This window comes from Bos indicus x Bos taurus, chromosome 19, assembly GCF_003369695.1.
Source record: "Bos indicus x Bos taurus breed Angus x Brahman F1 hybrid chromosome 19, Bos_hybrid_MaternalHap_v2.0, whole genome shotgun sequence".
NCBI lineage: Eukaryota > Metazoa > Chordata > Mammalia > Artiodactyla > Bovidae > Bos > Bos indicus x Bos taurus.
This window is the reverse complement of record NC_040094.1, coordinates 53073160-53095374: the sequence shown is the minus strand read 5'-3', so window position 1 is coordinate 53095374 and position 22215 is coordinate 53073160. Positions and strand designations below refer to the sequence as shown.

Here is a 22215-nt window from a genome sequence, read left to right as displayed (position 1 = left end):
ACGTAAGAAACGGGATCCTGTGGAAGATCCCTGGAGGAGGGCATGGCAACCCACCCCAATTCAGTACAAACAGTTATTGAGGGTCCACCACTAGGCTGGAATGGAATCACTGGAGGAGACTATTGCCTGATATCCTTAGCGAGAATATTGTCCAGTGTCCCCTGGACACTGGCTGATTTTAAAATCTGACTGATTTTAAATTATTGTCAGGGTTATCTGATTAAAAAATAGAGATTCTGAATCTCTGTCCTCCCTTTCCCCATGATTCAGTATGTCTGAGCTGGGACTCAGGCAAATTAATTTTAAAATCATTTCCCAGGTAATTCTGACAACCTGCCACGTTTGGGTTCCACCGGCTCCACTACTACCTTCACTTAGAATGTCAGACAAGCTGCGTGGATTTCCCCAGGTGACATACTTCATAGGTCAGGAAATTCCCACGCACATTAAGTGGCTTTCCCATGTCACAGGCTTCCCTGATAGCTCAGTTGGTAAAGAATGTGCCTGTAATGCAGGAGACCCCAGTCGATTCCTGAGTCCGGAAGATCCGCTGGAGAAGGGATAAGCTACCCACTTAGAGTATTCTTGGGCTTCCCTTGTGGCTCAGCTTGTAAAGAGTCAGCCTGCAATGCAGGAGACCTGGGTTCAATGCCTGGGTTGGGAAGATCCCCTGGAGAAATGGAAAGGCTACCCACTCCAATATTCTGGCCTGGAGAATTCCATGGACTGTAGTCCATGGGGTCGCAAAGAGTCGGACATGACTGAGTGACTTTCACTGATGCCCATGTCACAGGGCTAGTTGGGAATGAATGGGCTTAATGCTGCCACTCTCCTGTAGCTGAGACTTCCTGAAAGAGTGCCTGGGGACCTTGGCCTTCACTGTTGTATGCTGCAGGTGACAGGCAGAGCTGGAGTTACACTGCCCTTAGGTGAGAGCGGGATCTTCTCAGGACCCTGCAGTCCTGAAGCCTCTGCTGATGACAGTGGGGGACATTTTGCCAACATTGAGAGCAAGGAAAAAGGAAGATATTGTGTCTGGTGAATTTGCCTTGAGTTTTCATGGGAGAATGGGGCTCATGAGGATGTAATAACTGAACAAATGTTTAGAATGGTAATGTTTTAATCCAAGAATTTTAATTAAATGCCTGCTATGTGCTAGGTGAGAATGATTTTGGATTGCACTATTTACTCAGATGTTGAAAGGAACACAAATGCTGTTTGGATTTTGGTTAAATCAGTTATCTTTAAAAAATTATTATTATTATTATTTTATGTGGACCATTTTTAAAGTCTTTATTGAATTTGTTACAATATTGTTTCTGTTGTTTATGTTCTGGTATTTTGGCCATTTGGCATGTGACTCTTAGCTCCCTAACCATGGATTGAACTTGCACCCCCTCCATTGGAAGACAAAATCTTAACCACTGGACCGCCAGGGAAATACTGCCCTCGGGATTTTGATATGGACTTTGACATCGTGTCAAAGCCCTAGGAAACCATACTGAGAAAGAGGGTCTCTTTGAGAGCCTGATTCTTTTAGATTAACAAAGCACACAGGGCTGCTGGATTTCCCTCTAGTATACACCCATCATTGCTGGCATTGTATTGGACACTCACCATATACCAGACTCCTACACAGGTTAATTTTACCCTTCAAGGTGGGTATTATATTAACCCAGATTATAGTTGAAGAAAGTGAGGCTGAACTAGTTAAGGAATGGACCAAGGTTGTCACAGGCATGGAAAGTGATACAGTTGAGACGCAGATACACGTGGGCCTTACCTCAAAGCCTAAATGCAGAGGGGAAGACCAGCCTACCTGCCAATCTTCCTGCACCGCCGCCGCGCCGCCCCCCCCCCCCCCCCCCGCCATACTTTATCTAATGGTTACATGTGTGTCTCACTAGGCACTATGTTTATTGAAGACAGGCATTGCATGCTGCTTGGGGTTTATATTCCCTTTGCATGGACACACTCTCACACACTGTAAACACGGAATGTTTACGGAATAGAGCAATAAAGTAGTGCAGGAGGCGATCCACGCGTAGAGATCTATAGCTTTTAGTTGTTTTTAAGTAAAGCTACATTCAAACAAGAATAAACCGCTCAGAAAATAAATGGATTAAACAAAAAATTACAATTGTCAAAATTAATTTTTTCGCTCAGTGTTCCTTAAAAAGAAAAAGAATCTGATTGATACTGTGGAGGATAGTACATCTCCTCCCAACCGCGCGTCCGATACTATATTCCTTTGTAATATTATCAATGATTCTTTCGGAAGAATTTTACTTTTTCAAAATCTGGAAAAAACAAGGGGTCGATTCCTTTAATTTCAGAAGGATGTAGGTCTACTCGTAATAATAAAGATTTTTTCAAAATTAATTAAATTAACACAGTTTCATTTATAGGACTGACTTTGATGTGACGCATCTATTGAACGAAAAGCTATAAACTAGCAAGCTGAATTGTGGTAACGATGGTAACAGGGGGGCGGAGACTTCTCTCGTTGCCTCTTGGGAAGCGCGGCCGGAACGCTCTGAAGAAGTTTGGCTTGTTACCCACGCCGTAGATCGCGCTGCATGCTGGGTCTTGGCAATATGGCGTCCTCCTTGATGTGCTGATGAGCGGAGTTTCACTGTAGCTTGAAACCAGAGGGCAAAACTCCCCAAACCCAATAAGCCCACATTACCCGTCTTTTCCGCAGCTCTGTGTAGCCTGTCTCTCAAGACTCGTTCTCAGACGGGCGAGAGCCATAGGGCTGGAGGCCAGAACCGGCCAGGCCGCGCGGACCCAGGGCTGAGGAGCCGGCTGCGGGCGAGCACGATGGGCCGGTCCTGGCTCTGGTTGCAGCAGCTCCGGCAAGTGCGCGACCCGCAGGGCTGAGAGTGGCTGCAGGAGACCTCAGGCGCTCTGAACCTCATCCCCTCGGCCGAAGACCTCAGCCCAGTCGGCGAATCGGCACCAAGAGCTGGCGGCCTGCCTGTCCTCGGATCGGCTGAGACGTTGGAGGCCGAGAGCAGGGTCATCGTGAGGCCTGGAGTCTCGCACGCCTTTGACAGCTCCGCTCGCAGCCCCTCTGGGAACTGACGCCCTCAGAAGCAGCCGGTGGCTTGGGAACTGGGGGCGTGTGTGTGTCTGTGCGGAGCCTCTTGGTTCCCTCATTTCCCACCCTTCTTGCCACCCCCTCCGACTTCCCGCGCAGAGTTAGAAGAATCTCAGACTTTGCCTGAGTGAGGGTCTCCACACTCTCTCCACCCATTTCTTTTTCTTCTTCCCCCTTTTCTGTTTCTTATTTCACCCATTCTGGTACACACTAGTTTTCAAGGCTGGAGGTTCTCGAGCGTTTGCTGCCCAGGACTCCCCCACCCCCTCCCCCGCTCATGGAGTCCGAGATGCTGCAGTCGCCTCTCTTGGGACTCGGGGAGGAAGATGAAGCTGACCTTACAGACTGGAACCTGCCTTTGGCTTTTATGAAAAAGAGGCACTGTGAGAAAATCGAAGGCTCCAAATCCCTAGCTCAGAGCTGGAGGATGAAGGATCGGGTAAGTGGATAGCGCCTGCGCCCCTTGGACCTGGGTAGTTTTTTCAAGAAAGTTCAGAGCCAGAAGTATGTCCTTGATAGAGCGGCGATATTTTTTCCCAGACACATGTTGCCGGTCAACTAAAAAGCACAAATCATTTCAGACTCCAGTTTTGGTTGTAAATGGAAAAGGCTGTTTTGGTTAGTAGTTATTCACTGGATAGTGTTAATTAGATTCAAAGGAAGTTCTAATTCAGACAATGAAAGTTACACAAGTTAGAAAATACAGCGTTGCAAGTATTTGCATGCTTTTTTGGATATACTTAGTACTGTTAACACTTAGAGGAAAGACAACTTGGGATGTAATATTTGTCCCCACGTGGTAGGTCTACTTTTAGTAGCTAGATTACTTTTTTTTTTGGTCCAAGCTAGGTAGAATGCAGAAGTCTAATATAGTATGCTAGGAAACAAGATTACTGGCAAATGTTCAGCTAGTAACAAATTAATGCAAAGTTGTTTTAAAGTTACAATGAACTTTACCAAAGCCTTCTAAGCAATTTGTCTTGAATCTAGGCTTTGCTCCTTTTATGTCATGTCCTGTTACTGTTACTTGGAGGCAGAATTTCTCTAATAGTAGAGTATGAGGAGTTGGAACTTGGGTCTAGTAGTGGTTCCTTATGGTGTTGGAATGTGGATAGTGACCCAGGCTGCTAGGAAAGAAAGTCAATTTTGTTCAACCACCATCTATTTCCTGGTCTCCAGAGCAAAAGGGTGGGACTCTGTCACCCATACATATTTATAATTTGTCTTTTTGTGTTTTGTTTTCTGCTTCAAGACTGTCTTTATTTATTTGAACTTCTTAGCCTAAGAAGGGTAGTTGGTATTATCATGTAGTGTGCTTGCTCTGGGCTGATGGATATGCTTATATAAGATGGTTGTTTTCAGTATATGATGTTGAACATAGATACAATTACCCTTATGGTAATTTTAGTTATTCAGTCACTAGTAACTAGTGCTTCAGTTGTTATTTGGCGTACCTTCAAAAGGTTTGGAGAAGGAAGTGACACTCCATTATTCTTGCCTGGAAAATCCCGTGGACAGAGGAGCCTGGTGGGCTACAGCCCATGAGATTGCAGTCAGACAGGACTGAGCTACTGAGCATGCCCAAAAGGTCAGGAAAATCTGTTTCATCCAAAAGTAGTTTAGGGAGTAACAGAGATGGTCATTGGAAAAGATTGTATAAAGTCTGTCTTATTCCGCTTTAGTACTAATTACGTGGTTTAAAGCTTTTGTGGTTGCTGTCCATATATGAAAAGATTTATTCTAAAAAGTAACTGAAATCTTTTTTCATTCTAATTGAAGGGCTTTTTTTTTTCTTTTGAAATGTAGTTTTCCTAAACTGTTAAACAGGTTTAAAACATACTTAAACTGTTCAAAACTGATTAATGGATTCATTTTTGACCTTTTATTTAAAACAACTTGTGAATGATCAACATTCCCTGATAAGCTACTCATAGGTTATTAAGAGGAAGAAAAGTTTTGGGAGTCTGAGTAGTTACTGAGATTGTGACTTAGAGCTAGCTGAGAAAGTATCCAGCCTTTGCAAGTTGTTTAATAAAGAAAAAATATCAGCAGCTAACCTTTTTAGTTGTTTCTGAGAACTTGGCATCTGGCCATCCTTGTAGTCTCTTTTCCCTGGTTAGACCCTCAGGGGGCTTTTTCAGTACATTCTACTGGGACGAAGGGTGCAAATCCAAATGATGCTGAGAGTTGAGAGGTAGTATAAAAAAGCCAGGTAGAAGGAGAATAATGGTGCAGATTCAGAGACAAATTGCAGCTGAGGTTTGACTCGTTTCTGACTTTCTGGAGGGTGGGATCAGTGGGGCTCCGAAGAGCACAGGGTGCAGCTCAAGGGGCAGCTGAGCCTGGCCAGGTCTCCCTTTCTCTTTCTTTTCTTTGAGAAGCCAGAAAACTTTTTTTTTAATGTAAGGTTTTCCAATTTTAAAATATTGGAACGACTTGAAATATTATAAACCATGAAGCAGTGTATCTGTGGGGCTGGCTCTGGCCAAGGGGTACCTATATGTGATTTCAAGATTCTAGGACTGTTGAGCACATGGGCATCCAGGCCAGACTGTTTCCCTGTGCTGGGGTGGTCTCCAGCAGTCTGATGGTGCAGCGTTGTCAAAAAGCAGCAGGTGTGGGTCCAGTTGTCCTATATGCGGACCAATGTAGACCACTTCTGGTGCACCATCGATTGCCCTAAATGCAGACTCAATCATTGCTTTTTCCTGTGATCCGCAGGCAAGTCCACATACTTTTACTGTATATGTATAAGCAGTTTCTTGCTGGTGTCCTATTTAGTGGAGTTGTTAAGTGTTCCTAAAATGGACAACTTTACCAAAGTTGAGTAACAACTCCAAGTTTTCTGCCGCTCAGTATTTGGCATCCTCACAGAATTACAGTACACTCTTATTTGGAATTCCTGCAATCTTGGTGTTAAATCATTTCTGGTTTTCAGATGCCACTATTGTTGCATTTTAATTACTAAGTTACTGTTAGTTCAGTACTGTTATTATCAAATTATCAAGTTGGTTTTTTAGTTACTTCTTTGTGTAGTAAATGTGTATATGCATCGATGGCATTTTTGATTTGTGATTTTCAAATAACTAGACATATGAATTACAGTTCAAAAATGAATCATTCACGGACCTATGGCTAAAACAGATTTGTGTAGAACTCCCCCATTTGGGTTTTACTGTGATACTTCATCGTTATCACAGAGTTCATTTTCTAGAAAGTGGGCATGTGGATATAATTGGTCTCAGATGAATCTTTACCTTGCATGTGTGGCATGGAGTCCAGGAACATGAGAGCTACTGCTCTGAAAGAAAACCATCAGCAGACACACTGTACCTGCAAGTGTGCAAGAGATATAGCTATAAAATGATGAAACCATTTCCCAAACCAGTCTTTAGACTTAGTCACCTTGCTTTGTAGCCAAACTTGAATAAACCATGGAGGAAGCTGAGTAGATTACATTAAACTGTTATGTGGACAGTCAAATATTTAGGTTGTCTTTGGAGCAAGGCTACGTAGTAATACTTTACAACTCTTTCTTACTCCCTGTTTCCTCACTTTGAATCCTCTCAATCTATTCCATTTAGACTCCCTTCATGCCACTCAGGCTGTCCTTCTACATGGTGATTATTTGTTGCTAAACCTAAATGTCACTTCTCTGTCTCTATCTTTTCAACTTCTTGGCAGCATTCCAGGGTGGACCACTCCCTCCTTCATAAAGCTTTTCCCTCACTTGCATCTATGTCTTCCTGAAACTCCAGGTTTTCCTCTGAGGTCACTAATTGGTCCTCCTCAGACTCCTTTGTGGTTGACAGCAGAGTGTGTAGTACCTGGGAACTTGACCTTGGAGATCTCTTTATTCTGTATGCCCCTTGCTAGCTGACCTCATCTAGTCTCATGGTTTTACGTGCCGTCTACATGCCTTGACTCCTGTCTCAGGTACCTGGCTGCCTGCTTTGCCTTGGTTTTCTCCATCACAACAGACTGCCTTCACCACCCACTCAGCTGTTTCAACCTGTACATCTGGAATTTATTCGTAATTAGATTCGTAATTATTTCCTCTTCCTCTCCTCTTTGTACAATCCGTTTCATCAGTAGGACCTGTCAGCTTTGCCTCCAGAGTGTATTCTGTACTGGACTACCTCATTTTGTCTCCACTGCTGTGAGCCCAGTCCAGGCAATTACCATGTTTCATCTGGACAGCTAGAATCATGTCCTGACTGGTCTCCTTGTGTCTTCTCTTGCCCTACAATTTACTCTTAAAATTTTTTTTTTCATTTATTTTTGGTTGCACTGGATCTTCTTTGCTGTGTGCAGGGCTGGCTGTGATGAGCAGGGGCTACTCTTTGTTGCGGTGCACAGGCTTCTCATTGTGATGTCTTCTCTTGTTGGGGCACACAGGCTCTAGGCATTCAGGCTTCAGTATTGCGATGCAGCACGTGGAATCTTCTGGACCAGGAATGGAACTGATGTCCCCTGCATTGGCAGGTGGATTCTTAACCACTGGACCACCAGGGAACTTTGACAACTTATTCTTCACATAGTGGTCGGAGGGATCTTGTTAAAGTATAAATCAGATCCTGTCACTTCCTTACTAGGCCTCTCCCTGGCTTCCTAGTACTTGGAGTAGAACAGAGAAGCCACCCTGGTTCACAAAGCTTCATAATCTGGTCCCGCCTGCCTTTTCTGCTTCTTGAATGGAAAGGCCTGGAATGCTCTTCCATCTCACCTTTGCACAGTCGGCTCTTTCTTGTGGTTTGTAGCCAGCGTCTAGGTCACTTTCTCAGAGACCTTCCCTGATCACCCCATCTTAAGCAGCTCCCCAATGGCTCAGGATCTCTCTTTATGTCTCTGATATTTTTCTTCATACTCCATCCCCAGAAATTATCTTTTTATCATAAAGCAAAGACCTTGTCTCCACTGTCATAAAGGATGGTGCTTGGTACACAGTAGCGTTTCAGTAAAAATGTACTGATGAGGGCCTTCCCTAGTGGCTCAGTGGTGAAGAATCTGCCTGCCAATGCAGGAGATTCGGGTTCGATTCCTGATCTGGAAAGATCCCACATGCCATGGAGCCACAAGCCCGAGCCCCACAACTATGGAGCCTGGGCTCTGGAGCACACAAGTGGGAGCTACTGGGTCCACGTGCCGTAGAGCCCGTGCTCCAAAACGAGAGGCCACTGCAGTGAGAAACCCACCCACTGCAACTAGACAGTAGCCACCTGCGCTCCATAACTAGAGAAAAGCCCAAGCAGCAACGAAGGCCCAAAACAGCCAAAGTAAATGAATAAATAAAAAATAAAGTTATTTTTAAAAAGTACTGGTGAAAAAATGAATCACTCACAAAGGACTTCCACACAGATTATGTCTTTTAAGACTCAATAGCAGGGATTGTTACCTCCATGTGATTGATGAGGAAACTGAGGCTTGATTAATAGGCTGGCCTGCAGGGACATCATTTCAGGGCTCCAACAGAAGAAGCGAAATCTGAGAAACAAAGCCCAGGTAAAAAGAAACAACCAAAAGTGTATCACAGTGCCTCCACTCCACTGGAAGCCTCCTGTTCAGAGACCAGGGAGTCTGAAACAAAAACGTGGGGAAGATGAGGGGCTGGTGGTGCGGGGATGCAGACCGTGCACTAGCCCCAGAGCAGTAACGGATGGCGATGCTGATGACACAGCCCAGCTGTTCTCACGGTGCGCTCGCCTGGGTTCCTGAAGCACCACTCATCATTGTTGGCCTATTGGTCTTTTCCTCATGTTGACAGGGGCATTGATGGTGCAGAGGTGATGGTGGGTGAAACTGCTGGTGCCCGAGTGCGAATCCAGACGGTGGTGTCAGACTGGGCTGGTGGTTATTGTTTTCTTCATCACCGTGCACTCACAGTAAAAAAAGCTTCCAGTTTCACTTCAGAATGCCCTTCATAAGGCATTAAAATGATTAGTTTTCTTAAGTCTTGGCTCTTTAGCACACACCTCTTTGATCCTAGGTGTGGTTGTTGGAGGAAGAGCATCTGTGGTTGCTGGGGCCGCCAGCCGCAGCCCTTCCCGGAACGCAAGCTGTACCTGGAGGAGGCTGGCAGGCCGGTCAGGCTTGGGTTCTGGCAGATAGTTTCTCAAAGATAAATTGAGTTAGCTTCACTTTATTTGTTGCCAGTGGTAAGATTTAAGCTCTCAAGTGAGAATGAGAGTTGCAGAACACCTGTATTGGCCACTGTGCGGTGCCCAGCTTCCCAGTATGTGAAGATGTTTCTGATGAGGTGATGGGGGTGTTAATGAATACAGTTTGCTTTTATATTGTAGAATGAAATGTGTTTCACACTTGGAACATCTGCATAATTCAGTGAACCAATATTTTCAAGTGACTGATTCATGATATTATAAAATCATCCATGGGTAAAAGATCCAAAGTTGGGCCAATGGATTTTAACATAATAGAGTGTAAAAAGTCATGGCTGTGGTTTTGGATAGATTACATTTTCTATTCTGTTCAGATAGATTGCAGTAGACCTTTAAGAAACTACCAAATACTGAGTTTTGACATAATATCAAAGAAGAATATGTCCAATTATTGGCTATTCTGATACTCCTGTCCTTTCCAACTATATTTCTTTTTTAGTCCATATTTTTCTCACATATGTAGAACAACATATCACAACGGATTGAGTGTAGCATGTGAGAGGTCAGCTGTTTTCTATTAAGGCTGACATTAAAGAGATGTTCAGAAAACAATGTCACTTGTCTAACAATTTTTTGAAAATATAGTTATTTTTCATATAAATATTTATTGAAAATGTAATAAGTATAATTTTTAAATAAATTAACAAGGAAATGTATTATTCTTTTTTTTTTTGGTTTTAGCCTCTAAGATTGAAAATACTGATAAGTGTTACTCATATAAAAAGCTCTTTAAGAGTAGTTAGATGTCCTGTTATCAAATGTTTGAGACTTCTTAGTTTAGTTAAAGTGGGCATCAAACTTAAACTAGGAAGAAGGTGTGAGGTATTAGATGGTTGGCCAAAAATAGCAAGCTTGACCAGAAATCAGGTGACAGACTTGAAAGGGGTCTGGGACCCTCTTTCCATCCTCTGAGCTTGTGGAGGGCCTTTGCGACTGTGAAGGCGTCTGTCTTACGTCTAGTCCTTTGGGCAGGGTTAGGGCCTCCTGTTGCCCCAGACTTCTAGATCGTGTCCTGCAGGGAGACACACTGCCACCCACCCAGGATGGCTTCATTCTGTGAGGGGAGGAGAATGGATCCAGGGGGTGAGGGGAGGTAGGTGGTAGAGGGTAGAAACCTTCACTCCAGCTCAGTGGAGGTTTACTACTCACTCAGTGTGCTGTACCATACCTTGGTGTCTGGTGGGACAGACAGATGTCAATACCAGATTATAATACGTGTTGGGTGTATTTACAGGGGAGGAGGCCATGGCCTCCTTGAGTGTATTTAAATAAGTAAATCATTTGCATTGAACTGCACTTTTGAAACCTATAAATCAGTTAGGTTGACCCAGCATTAAACTCACTGTTGACCTATTTGGTGATAGGAGCTGCTTAAGGATTTAAGCAAGGGAATGTCGGACATAGATTTGTGTTTTGAAAGGTCTTTTTGACTGTGGGTGGAGTGGAGGGTTTGGAGAGGGGTTACGGTGAAGGTGGGATCACCAGCTGGGGAGGGGAGCAGGGTAATCCAGGTGAGAGCCACCGGGGCTGGGGGAGGAAGGGGTGGAGGACAGGGCGGGCCCTGCTGCTTTGTCAGTCACTCTCTCACTTTGCATTTGAAGTGTATAAGCTTTCTATCGGCATTTGTCATGTGAGACTCAGGAGCTCCAAAGGGACATCTACATAGATATTTTTTCACCTGCTTTAAAAAATGTGCCATTTTCCATTTTGAACAACATGCTGTGCTGTGGAAGTTTCCTGAAACGGATGAGGATGTTTCTGCCTCATTATCACCTTGTGGAGTTCTAAAGCTAGAGTTCTAACAAAATCCATGTGGCTTATATATAGAGGGTGTCCTCCAGGTGTCTGACTCTCTCTTCTTTTTGTTCAGAAGCCATTAAAGTGCTTTGAGCATCCACCATGCTTGTTTTCGTAGAGCTCAAGGTGGATACTATTTTCTTTTTGTAAGTCTAGTTAAATGCATAGAAAAGGCCATTCCAGTAAATATATGGCATGATATGTTAATGCTTTAATCATGTTCTTGAACCTTAAACTTGCCCAGTACATTCAACTCTGCAGAGAAGGTTGTGCCTTTAAAACAGAAGGGGAGACAGGTGAGGAGAGACAGCCAGCGACAGGTGTGCTTTCCAGGTGGATTATTGCGACTAGCTTTTTTTTTTTTTATATATAATTTCACACAGAAAAATCACAAGAATAGTGTAATGAATTCCAGTGTACCTTACCCAGATTCACCAGTTTTTACATCTTGCCTCATTTACTCTTCTCTACTTATAAATGAGAATATGTAATTCTTTCCCCCAAATTATTAAAGAGTAAGTTGGGAAAGATAGAAGATAGGAGGAGAAGGGGACGACAGAGGATGAGATGGTTGGATGGCATTACCGATTCAGTGGACATGAGTTTGAGCAAACTCTGGGAGATGGTGAAAGACAGGGAAGCCTGGCGTGCTGCAGTCCATGGGCTTGCAGGGGGTTGGACATGACTTACTTGGAGACAGTGCTCTTTTATGCCTTACTGTGTGTGTCTCCTAAGAACAAAGGACATCATCTTACGTAAACATAGAACAGTTGTAAAACTCAGAACATTTGTCCTTGATATACTGCTATTACTAATCCAGTTCACGTTGAAATGCTGTGGCTGGTTTGCTCCTTTATCAGCCATTCTGCCCTCCCGCATCCAGGTTCATGCACTGCCTAAGAAGTCTCGTCTGTTTCAGCTCAGTCGCTCAGACGGACCTTTGTTAACAAAGTAATGTCTCTGCTTTTTAATATGCTGTCTATGTTGGTCATAACTTTCCTTCCAAGGAGTAAGCGTCTTTTAATTTCATGGCTGCCATCACCATCTGCAGTGATTTTGGAGCCCAGAAAAATGAAGTCAGCCACTATTTCCATTGTTTCCCCATCTATTTCCCATGAAGTGATGGAACCGGATGCCATGATCTTAGTTTTCTGAATGTTGAGCTTTAAGCCAACTTTTTCACTCTCCTCTTTCACTTTCATCAAGAGGCTCTTTAGTTCTTCTTCAGTTCAGTTCAGTTCAGTCGCTCAGTCGTGTCTGACTCTTTGCAACCCCATGGACCGCAGCATGCCAGGCCTCCCTGTCCATCACCAACTCCCGGAGTTCACTCAGACTCATGTCCATTGAGTCAGTGATGCCATCCAGCCATCTCACCCTCTGTCGTCCCCTTCTCCTCCTGCCCCCAATCCCTCCCAGCATCAGAGTCTTTTCCAATCAGTCAACTCTTCGCATGAGGTGGCCAAAGTACTGGAGTTTCAGCTTTAGCATCATTCCTTCCAAAGAACACCCAGGGCTGATCTTTAGAATGGACTGGTTGGATCTCCTTGCAGTCCAAGGGACTCTCAAGAGTCTTCTCCAACACCACAGTTCAAAAGCATCAATTCTTTGGCATTCAGCTTTCTTCACAGTCCAACTCTCACATCCATACATGACCACTGGAAAAACCATAGCCTTGACTAGACGGACCTTTGTTGGCAAAGTAACGTCTCTGCTTTTGAATATGGTATCTAGGTTGGTCATAACTTTTCTTCCAAGGAGTAAGCGTCTTTTAATTTCATGGCTGCAGTCACCATCTGCAGTGATTTTGGAGCCCCCCAAAATAAAGTCTGACACTGTTTCCACTGTTTCCCCATCTCTTTCCCATGAAGTGTGCCATAAGGGTGGTGTCATCTGCATATCTGAGGTTATTGATGTTTCTCCCGGTAATCTTGATTCCAGCTTGTGCTTCATCCAGCCCAGCGTTTCTCATGATGTACTCTGCACATAAGTTAAATAAGCAGGGTGACAATATACAGCCTTGACGTATTCCTTTTCCTATGTGGAACCAGTCTGTTGTTCCATGTCCAGTTCTAACTGTTGCTTCCTGACCTGCATACAGGTTTCTCAAGAGGCATGTCAGGTGGTCTGGTATTCCCATCTCTTTCAGAATTTTCCATAGTTTATTGTGATCCACACAGTCAAAGGCTTTGGTATAGTCAATAAAGCAGAAAGCCTCCTTTAATCTAAAGGAGTTTCTTAGGCTTTCTTAGAGTTCCTTGACCTTTTTTAAAAAATTAAAAAAAAAATATTTTATTTTTTTATTGTCATAAAATATATATAATATGAAGTTCATAATTTAAACCATTTTTAAGGCTATAGTTATTAACTACATTGTTCAGCCATCACCAGCGTCCATCTCCAGACCTTTCTCATCTGCCCAAACTGAAGCTCTGTCCCCATTAAACACTAAGTCTCCCTCCTCCTCCCCCAGCACCTGGTAACCACCATCCTACTTTCTGTCTCTGACTTTGGTGACCTTGACATTTTAAAAGAATACAGGCAGATATTTTGTGGAACATTCTCAGGTTTCCTATTCCATTGTGGAATGTCCTGATGTTTCCCAGTACTCAGATTCATGTTACACATTTTGTGTGAGGATGCTGCTGAAGTCGTGCTTTTTCCCGAGCGTTGTATCAGAAAGCACACCTTGTTGCTTGGTCCCAACCTTATTAATGTTGTTCACTTGGCCCATCCCTGTCATTGCTTATTTTCTTGCCTAGCAAGGCCTCTTCACATTGTCATCCGTGGCCTTGGATGTACCAGGCTTGAACATTCCTTAGCTTTTTGGCACAATGAGATGTTCCAGGGTCATCGTGTATTTTCCCTGCCTCAGCCCTGGAATTAGCCTTTTCTCCAATGATCCTCAGTTCCTTTTGGTGGAAAACAGAATTCAGATGTGATACCTGGCACCAGGTCTGGCATGGCTACTGATGTGCCATTGTTTGTGGGCCACCTCAGCAGAGATGCTGGTGGAGGCATCCATGTCTGTCTGGATTTATTGCTTTCTTACCGCTGGCATCATACTGTGATGTACAGAGGTGATTATCACTGGACCCCGTCTCCTCTGTCCCTCTTAACAGGCTTGTTACTTCCTTCCGAGCGGTGAGAACCTGGCTCCTTCATCCTTCCTGAGTCATTTGTTGGCTGGAATGCACAGAGGGGAGTTTGCTAACCCATGGCACTTGGGGAAGCACACTTATTAACGGAGAGGTTAATATTCACTTACAGTATTGTTGGAGGCAAACTGTATATACAGAAATGCACAAATCCCAACTACCAGTGTGTGCTATCCAAAAGCAACCTACAGGGCTTCTCAGTGTTTTGTGGGGAAATATTGTTCTTACGAGCGCTTTGTACCATTTACATACATGGCACTGAGCCTGGGGTAGTGTGGGATCTGAGGAGACAGAAGAGGTGGGTGTGGCCCCTTGAGGAATTTTATCTTATTAGAGAAAAAGGCATCCTTTTACAATGTTAAGTAAAAACACAGTAATTATGTATCCGCACTTGAGTAACAAAGTAGTGATTTAAGGACTCCTGCTTGCTAGACATTTAGGTGGTGTCTGTATGTCCACGGTACTGGGTGGGCTGAGCCCTGCTTTGTGTGCAGTAGGGGGTCCCTGATGCAGGCGGGGGACGTGTGTGCAGGTCAGGTCATGAGGATGCAGGGAGGGGCAAGCGTGGTAAAGTCTCCAAAACTGGTTTAAATAATTCAGTGATTCAGCAAATATTTATTAAGGGCCTCTATGTGCCGGATTGGAGAAGACAGTGGCACCCCACTCCAGTACTCTTGCCTGGAAAATCCCATGGATGGAGGAGCCTGGTAGGCTGCAGTCCATGGGGTTGCTAAGAGTTGGACACGGCTGAAGCGACTTAGCAGCAGCAGCAGCAGCATGTGCCGGATACAGTGCTAGGTGTTGGTGATTCATTGGTGAATAGCTCCTGCTTTTAGGGAGTTTACCAGTTTAGTGGGGAAGAGGGGTTGGGGTGGTGGTGGCTGCCTGCAGAGTGGGGAGAACGCCTCCTGGAAGGCCCGCAGTACCTGAAAGAGAGGAGAAAGGAAAGAAGGGAGAGGGCAGGAGGGAGGGCAGAGGTGTGTCGAGGTGGGGAGGGGAGAGAGCCTGTCTTTGGATATCGCTTTGCTCCATCCTCCCCAAGACCATGCCCCAGCTCCCACTGCAGCCCTAGCTGCTTTGTCATCTTCTGACATGGGTCATGTCATTAGGACAGAGACTGTGTCTTGTTTGTGCAGTATCTCCAGCTTCTCATGTAGAGACTGATTGGTGGCAGGTGCTCACTGAATAATTGCTGAGAACAGGTAAATGGAGCAAAGACTGCAGAGAGAAGTGCTGGGAGACCCATGATAGTGGAGAGACGAGCAGGACAGGTCTTGACAAGCTTTGTAAGGCCTTGGGAATTTGGGTTTTGTCTTAAGGACTATTAAGGACAGTTTTAAAGCAGGGTGGTGACATGATCAGGATTGCATATTAGAAATGTTAGAGTGGAGGAGGGGAGTGAGTTTGTGTGTGTTTATGTGTATGCTTGTGTAGGTATGTGAGTGTATATGTATATATGTGTGTGTATATACATCAGTTCAGTTCAGTCGCTCAGTTGTGTCCGACTCTTTGCGACCCCACGAATCGCAGCACGCCAGGCCTCCCTGTCCATCACCATCTCCCAGAGTTCACTCAAACTCACGTCCATTGAGTCGGTGATGCCATCCAGCCATCTCATCCTCTGTCGTCCCCTTCTCCTCCTGCCCCCAATCCCTCCCAGCATCAGAGTTTTTTCCAATGAGTCAACTCTTCGCATGAGGTGGCCAAAGTACTGGAGTTTCAGCTTTAGCATCATTCCTTCCAAAGAACACCCAGGACTGATCTCCTTTAGAATGGACTGGTTGGATCTCCTTGCAGTCCAAGGGACTCTCAAGAGTCTTCTCCAACACCACAATTCAAAAGCATCATTTCTTTGGCATTCAGCTTTCTTCACAGTCCAACACTCACATCCATACATGACCACTGGAAAAACCATAGCCTTGACTAGATGGACCTTTGTTGGCAAAGTAATGTCTCTGCTTTTCAATATGCTATCTAGGTTGGCCATAACTTTCCTTCCAAGGAATAAGTGTCTTTTAATTTCATGGCTGCAGTCACCATCTGCAGTGATTTTGGAGCCCAGAAAAATAATGTCTGACACTGTTTCCACTGTTTCCCCATCTACTTCCCATGAAGTGATAGGACCAGATGCCATGATCTTCGTTTTCTGAATGTTGAGTTTTAAGCCAACATTTTCACTCTCCTCTTTCACCTTCATCAAGAGGCTTTTTAGGTCCTCTTTACTTTCTGCCATAAGGGTGGTGTCATCTGCATATCTGAGGTTATTGATATTTCTCCTGGCAATCTTGATTCCAGCTTGTGCTTCCTCCAGCCCAGCATTTCCCATGATGTACTCTGCATAGAAGTTAAATATGCAGGGTGACAATATACAGCCTTGACGTACTCCTTTTCCTATTTGGAACCAGTTTGTTGTTCCATGTCCAGTTCTAACTGTTGCTTCCTGACCTGCATACAGGTTTCTCAAGAGGCAGGTCAGGTGGTCTGGTGTTCCCATCTCTTTCAGAATTTTCCACAGTTTATTGTGATCCACACAGTCAAAGGCTTTGGCATAGTCAATGAAGCAGAAATAGATGTTTTTCTGGAACTCTCTTGCTTTTTTGATGATCCAGTGGATGTTGGCAATTTGATCTCTGGTTCCTCTGCCTTTTCTAAAACCAGCTTGAACAACTGGAAGTTCACGGTTCATGTATTGCTGAAGCCTGGCTTGGAGAATTTTGAGCATTACTTTACTAGCGTGTGAGATGAGTGCAATTGTGCGGTAGTTTGAGCATTCTTTGGCATTGCCTTTCTTTGGGATTGGAATGAAAACTGACCTTTTCCAGTCCTGTGGCCACTGCTAAGTTTTCCAAATTTGCTGGCATATTGAGTGCAGCACTTCCACAGCATCATCTTTCAGGCTTTGAAATAGCTCAACTGGAATTCCATCACCTCCACTAGCTTTGTTCGTAGCGATGCTTTCTAAGGCCCACTTGACTTCACATTCCAGGATGTCTGGCTCTAGGTGAGTGATCATCATCTTTCAGGCTTTGAAATAGCTCAACGGGAATTCCATCACCTCCACTAGCTTTGTTCGTAGCGATGCTTTCTAAGGCCCACTTGACTTCACATTCCAGGATGTCTGGCTCTAGGTGAGTGATCACACCATCGTGATTATCTTGGTCATGAAGATCTTTTTTTGTACAGTTCTTCTGTGTGTTCTTGCCACCTCTTTTTAATATCTTCTTCTTCTGTTAGGTCCATACCATTTCTCTCCTTTATTGAGCCCATCTTTGCATGAAATGTTCCCTTGGTATGTCTAATTTTCTTGAAGAGATCTCTAGTCTTTCCCATTGTGTTGTTTTCCTCTATTTCTTTGCATTTATCGCTGAGGAAGGCTTTATTAGCTCTTCTTGCTGCTCTTTGGAACTCTGCATTCAGATGCTTATATCTTTGCTTTTCTCCTTTGCTTTTTGCTTCTCTTCTTTTCACAGCTATTTGTAAGGCCTCCCCAGACAGCCATTTTGCTTTTTGCATTTCTTTTCAATGGGGATGGTCTTGATCCCTGTCTCCTGTACTATGTTACGAACCTCTGTCCATAGTTCATCAGGCACTCTACCTATCAGATTTAGTCCCTTAAATCTATTTCTCACTTCCACTGTATAATCATAAGGGATTTGATTTAGGTCATACCTGAATGGTCTAGTGGTTTTCCATACTTTCTTCAATTTAAGTCTGAATTTGGCAATAAGAAGTTCATGATCTGAGCCACAGTCAGCTCCCAGTCTTGTTTTTGCTGACTGTATAGAGCTTCTCCATCTTTGGCTGCAAAGAATATAATCAGTCTGATTTCGGTGCTGACCATCTGGTGATGTCCATGTGTAGAGTCTTCTCTTGTGTTGTTGGAAGAGGGTGTTTGCTATGACCAGTGCATTCTCTTGGCAAAACTCTATTAGCCTTTGGCCTGCTTCATTTTGTATTCCAAGGCCAAATTTGCCTGTTACTCCAGGTGTTTCTTGACTTCCTACTTTTGCATTCCAGTCCCCTATAATGAAAAGGACATCTTTTTTGGGTGTTAGTTATAAAAGGTCTTGTAGGTCTTCATAGAACCATTCAGCTTCTTCACCATTACTGGTTGGGGCATAGACTTGGATTACTGTGATATTGAATGGTTTGCCTTCGAAATGAACAGAGGTCATTCTGTCATTTTTGAAATTACATCCAAGTACTACATTTTGGACTCTTTTGTCAACCATGATGGCTACTCCATTTCTTCTAAGGGATTCCTGCCCGCAGTAGTAGATATAATGGTCATCTCAGTTAAAATCACCCATTCCAGTCCATTTTAGTTTGCTGATTCCTAGAATGTCGACGTTCACTCTTGCCATCTCCTGTTTAACCACTTCCAATTTGCCTTGATTCGTGGACCTGACATTCCAGGTTCCTGTGCAATATTGCTCTTTACAGCATCAGACCTTGCTTCTATCACCAGTCACATCCACAACTGGGTATTGTTTTTGCTTTGGCTCCATCCATTCATTCTTTCTGGAGTTATTTCTCCACTGATCTCCAGTAGCATATTGGGCACCTACCGACCTGGGGAGTTCCTCTTTCAGTATCCTATCATTTTGCCTTTTCATACTGTTCATGGGGTTCTCAAGGCAAGAATACTGAAGTGGTTTGCCATTCCCTTCTCCAGTGGACCACATTCTGTCAGACGTCTCCACCATGACCCGCCTGTCTTGGGTGGCCCCACGGGCACGGCTTAGTTTCATTGAGTTAGACAAGGCTGTGGTCCTAGCTTGATTAGATTGACTAGTTTTCTGTGAGTATGGTTTCAGTTTGTCTGCCCTCTGATGCCCTCTCGCCACACCTGCCATCTTACTTGGGTTTCTCTTACCTTGTATGTGGGGTATCTCTTCACGGCTGCTCCAGCAAACTGCAGCCACTGCTCATTACCTTGGACGAGGGGTATCCTGACCACCACCCCTCCTGACCTTGAATGTGGAGTAGCTCCTCTTGGCCCTCCTGCGCCTGCGCAGCCACTGCTCTGTGGACGTGGGGTTGCTCCTCTCGGCCGCCGCCCCTGACCTCGGGCATCGGGTAGCTCCTCCTGGCAGCTGTTCTTCAGGCAAGAATACTGGAGTAGGCTGTCATTTCCTTCTCCAGGAGATCTTCCTGACCCAGGGATTGAACCCAGGTCTCCTGCACTGCAGACAGACTCTTTACCAACGGAGCCACCAGGGAACGTGTATATACATATGTGGGTGTATAAGTGTGTGTAAGGGAGGGGAAATAGGTCAGAAGCCTCCTGAGGAGGGGAAGGTGGAAGCAGGGAGGAGCTGGCCATGACTGGAGCTAGGGAGATGCCAGTGAGACACCTAGGCAGCCCCAGTTCTCCCTGGAACAAGGCTTGATCACACTTGGCCATTGATTGGTTACAGGAGGCCACAGAATGGCTTGCTGGTTCCAGCTGGATGTATTAACAGGAGGGAGAGGAATGAGCCATTACCAGCATTCAGGAGGGGAAGAGTGTGTATCTGGCTGTGGAACTTGGAGAAAGTTTTCCTTAAAGAATGTTTCAATGGGAAATATTGAAAGCGGTGCATCAGTGGTTCCCAGCCTCTGGTCCCCTTGGTGTCTGGCCTTCATCCATCCCCACTGCACCCCTTGTCCCTGTGCCCAAGGGTGTTGGTGATGAGCTGTGCCCAGTGAATTCTGTTCAGTTTGGTGTTTCCTTGCATGGTTCTTCTTTTACCCTTAGAACTTTGTACCTGTTTCTGTTTGTCATAACTAATGAATCAACATTGATACATTATTATCAACTAAAGTCTTTCTGTAATTTATTTGGATTTCCTGTTTTTACCTGTTATCTTCTTTCTGCTCCAGGATCCCACCCACGATGCCACATTACATTTCATCACATTTCCTTAGGGTCCAAGGAAATGTGACGACGGAATGTCATGGTGGTCTCTCAGACTTTTCCTAGTTTTGGGTGACGTTGACAGTTTATAGCAGTACTGGTCAGGGATTTGGTAGACTGTCCCTCTGTGGGAATTTGTTTGATGTTTTTCTTATGATAAAACTGGGGTTATAGGTTTTGGAGAGGAAGATCACAGAGGGAAAGTGCCTTTCGCCTCATATCACATCAGAGGTCCATGCACTCAGCATGACTCATTACTGTTGATATGACTTTGATATGGGCTGATGTCCTGTTAGTCAGGTGTCTCCACTTGATATCCCCTCCCCACCCTCATCCTGCTCTCTTTGGAAGGAATTTAGTGTGCCCAGCCCACACTTAAAAGGGGAGGAGAGTTGTGCTCCACCTCCCTAAGGGCATACATTAACTGGAATTTTTCTGTATGGGAGACTTATCTATTCTTCCCCATTTATTAATCTGTTCAATCATTTACTTAATATCAGTATGGACTCATAGATATTTATTTTGTCCTCTGGGTTATAATCCACTACTGTATTTTGTTGCTCCATCTTTGGCCAGTGAAGTCTTTCAGGTGGCTCCCGCACTGCTTTGACAAAGTCCCACCGTGGTGGACCTTTTTTTTTTAAAGCACCTAATTTACTTTGTGGAGCACGGGATGCTCCAGGCTCATCTTGTACATTTCCTGCCTCGGTTCTAAATTCAGGTGTTTTTCCAAGGAGCCCTGGTTCCTGTTATTGGAGGATGGGGTTAGAGACCAAGATCTGGGTGCTGGGTGTGTTCGTGGCTGCTGGGGTGTCGCTACCTTTAGGTCCTCTCAGGTCACAGAGCAAAGAGATACATGTGCATATACTGACCCCTGTGTGTATACACACATCTGTAAACATTTCTGTATGTAACATCTCTACTTGTGTTAAGCTAAACATGCATTTGCAGTGATATCTTCAGATTTAATTGGTTTTGGTTTTTTAAAAATTTTTTGTTGTTACTATAAATCTCGAACCAAGAGGTTAGTAACATAAGGTGAAATCAGACAACAGCGTGCTTCTGGAGGAAAGCTAATGAATGTGTGTACCAGGGAGGGTCTGTTACGCAGCACAGACTTCATAAATACTTGTTGCATGACAGAGCTAGAGCCCTTAGTGTCTTTTGTGAGTGATGACTCGGTTGAATAGAAAATTTTGTGGAAGCTGAACTTCTGGTGAATAGTTGTCAAGGAGGTGGGGGTAGAGTGAGGCAGTGGTCACAGAGCAGGGGTTTGGGAGGAGAGAAGTAGGGGCAGCAGCAAACAAATGTTTGAAGGCAGAGGAGCCCACAGAGGGAGAGACAGAAGGTGGCAGAAAGAGGCCAGGAAGGGGCGGTAGTGAGGGCAGAAGCTATGCTGCTCCCACTTTATGGCTTTACAGTTTCTGAGCATTTTTTCCCACATGGATCTAGTTTACTTATTCCTGACAACACCCCTGGCAGGCATCTGTTGTTACCTGAGTGAGCCAAGGCCACTTAGAGGGGGCAGGCAACCCCGTAGAATTCCTGAACTGCTGAGGAGCTGAGCCAGGAGTCCAGGCCCCAGTGTGACAACTGTGGAGCTGGGCTTCTGCCTTGCTTCTCATCCCATTGGCAGGACAGGCTTGGGTGAGATTTCTCATTGGGTTAAAGTCCCACGTTATGGAGACTCAGAAAATTTTGGTGGACTTCTAAAAATTGAACAGGCAGTGGAGGTTTTATCTAAGAGAATGGACTTTGGTGTCAGAGTGACCTTGGCCCAAGCTGGTTCCTCTTCTAGCTCTCTGTTCTTGGTGTAGATCTTAGTGTTTTGCTTTGTAAAGTGGGTCTAAGGCTGCCTACCTCGTGGTGGTGTGTTACAAGGATTAAATGTGATCCGATTGGTGAGGTGGGAGGACTGAGGGGCTCACAGCTGAGCTCAGTGTTTAAGGGGCAGCCTGCACGGCTGTGGTTTCTGCCCACCTGCTCCTCACTGCGCAGCTGCTAAGGAGCCATCGCCTCCTGTTGGTGGTGCAGTGTTGCATGTGATTGACTGGAAGAAAAGAAGTGGAAATTGCGCATCCAGAC

At 44.7% G+C, this 22215-nt stretch overlaps 1 protein-coding gene across 2 annotated transcripts in view; it reads left to right on the top strand.

Moving 5' to 3' along the window:
- The first annotated feature begins 2142 nt into the window (after window positions 1-2142).
- RPTOR (regulatory associated protein of MTOR complex 1) overlaps window positions 2143-22215 on the top strand; it is a 323749-nt gene continuing 303676 nt past the window's right edge. The window contains exon 1 of one of the 2 annotated variants that reach the window (XM_027518037.1): window positions 2143-3542. In XM_027518037.1, the coding sequence (XP_027373838.1) occupies window positions 3381-3542 (162 nt within the window). In that variant the 5' untranslated portion in view covers window positions 2143-3380. The remainder of the gene's footprint in view (window positions 3543-22215) is intronic. The other variant, XM_027518038.1, reaches the window with a different exon arrangement.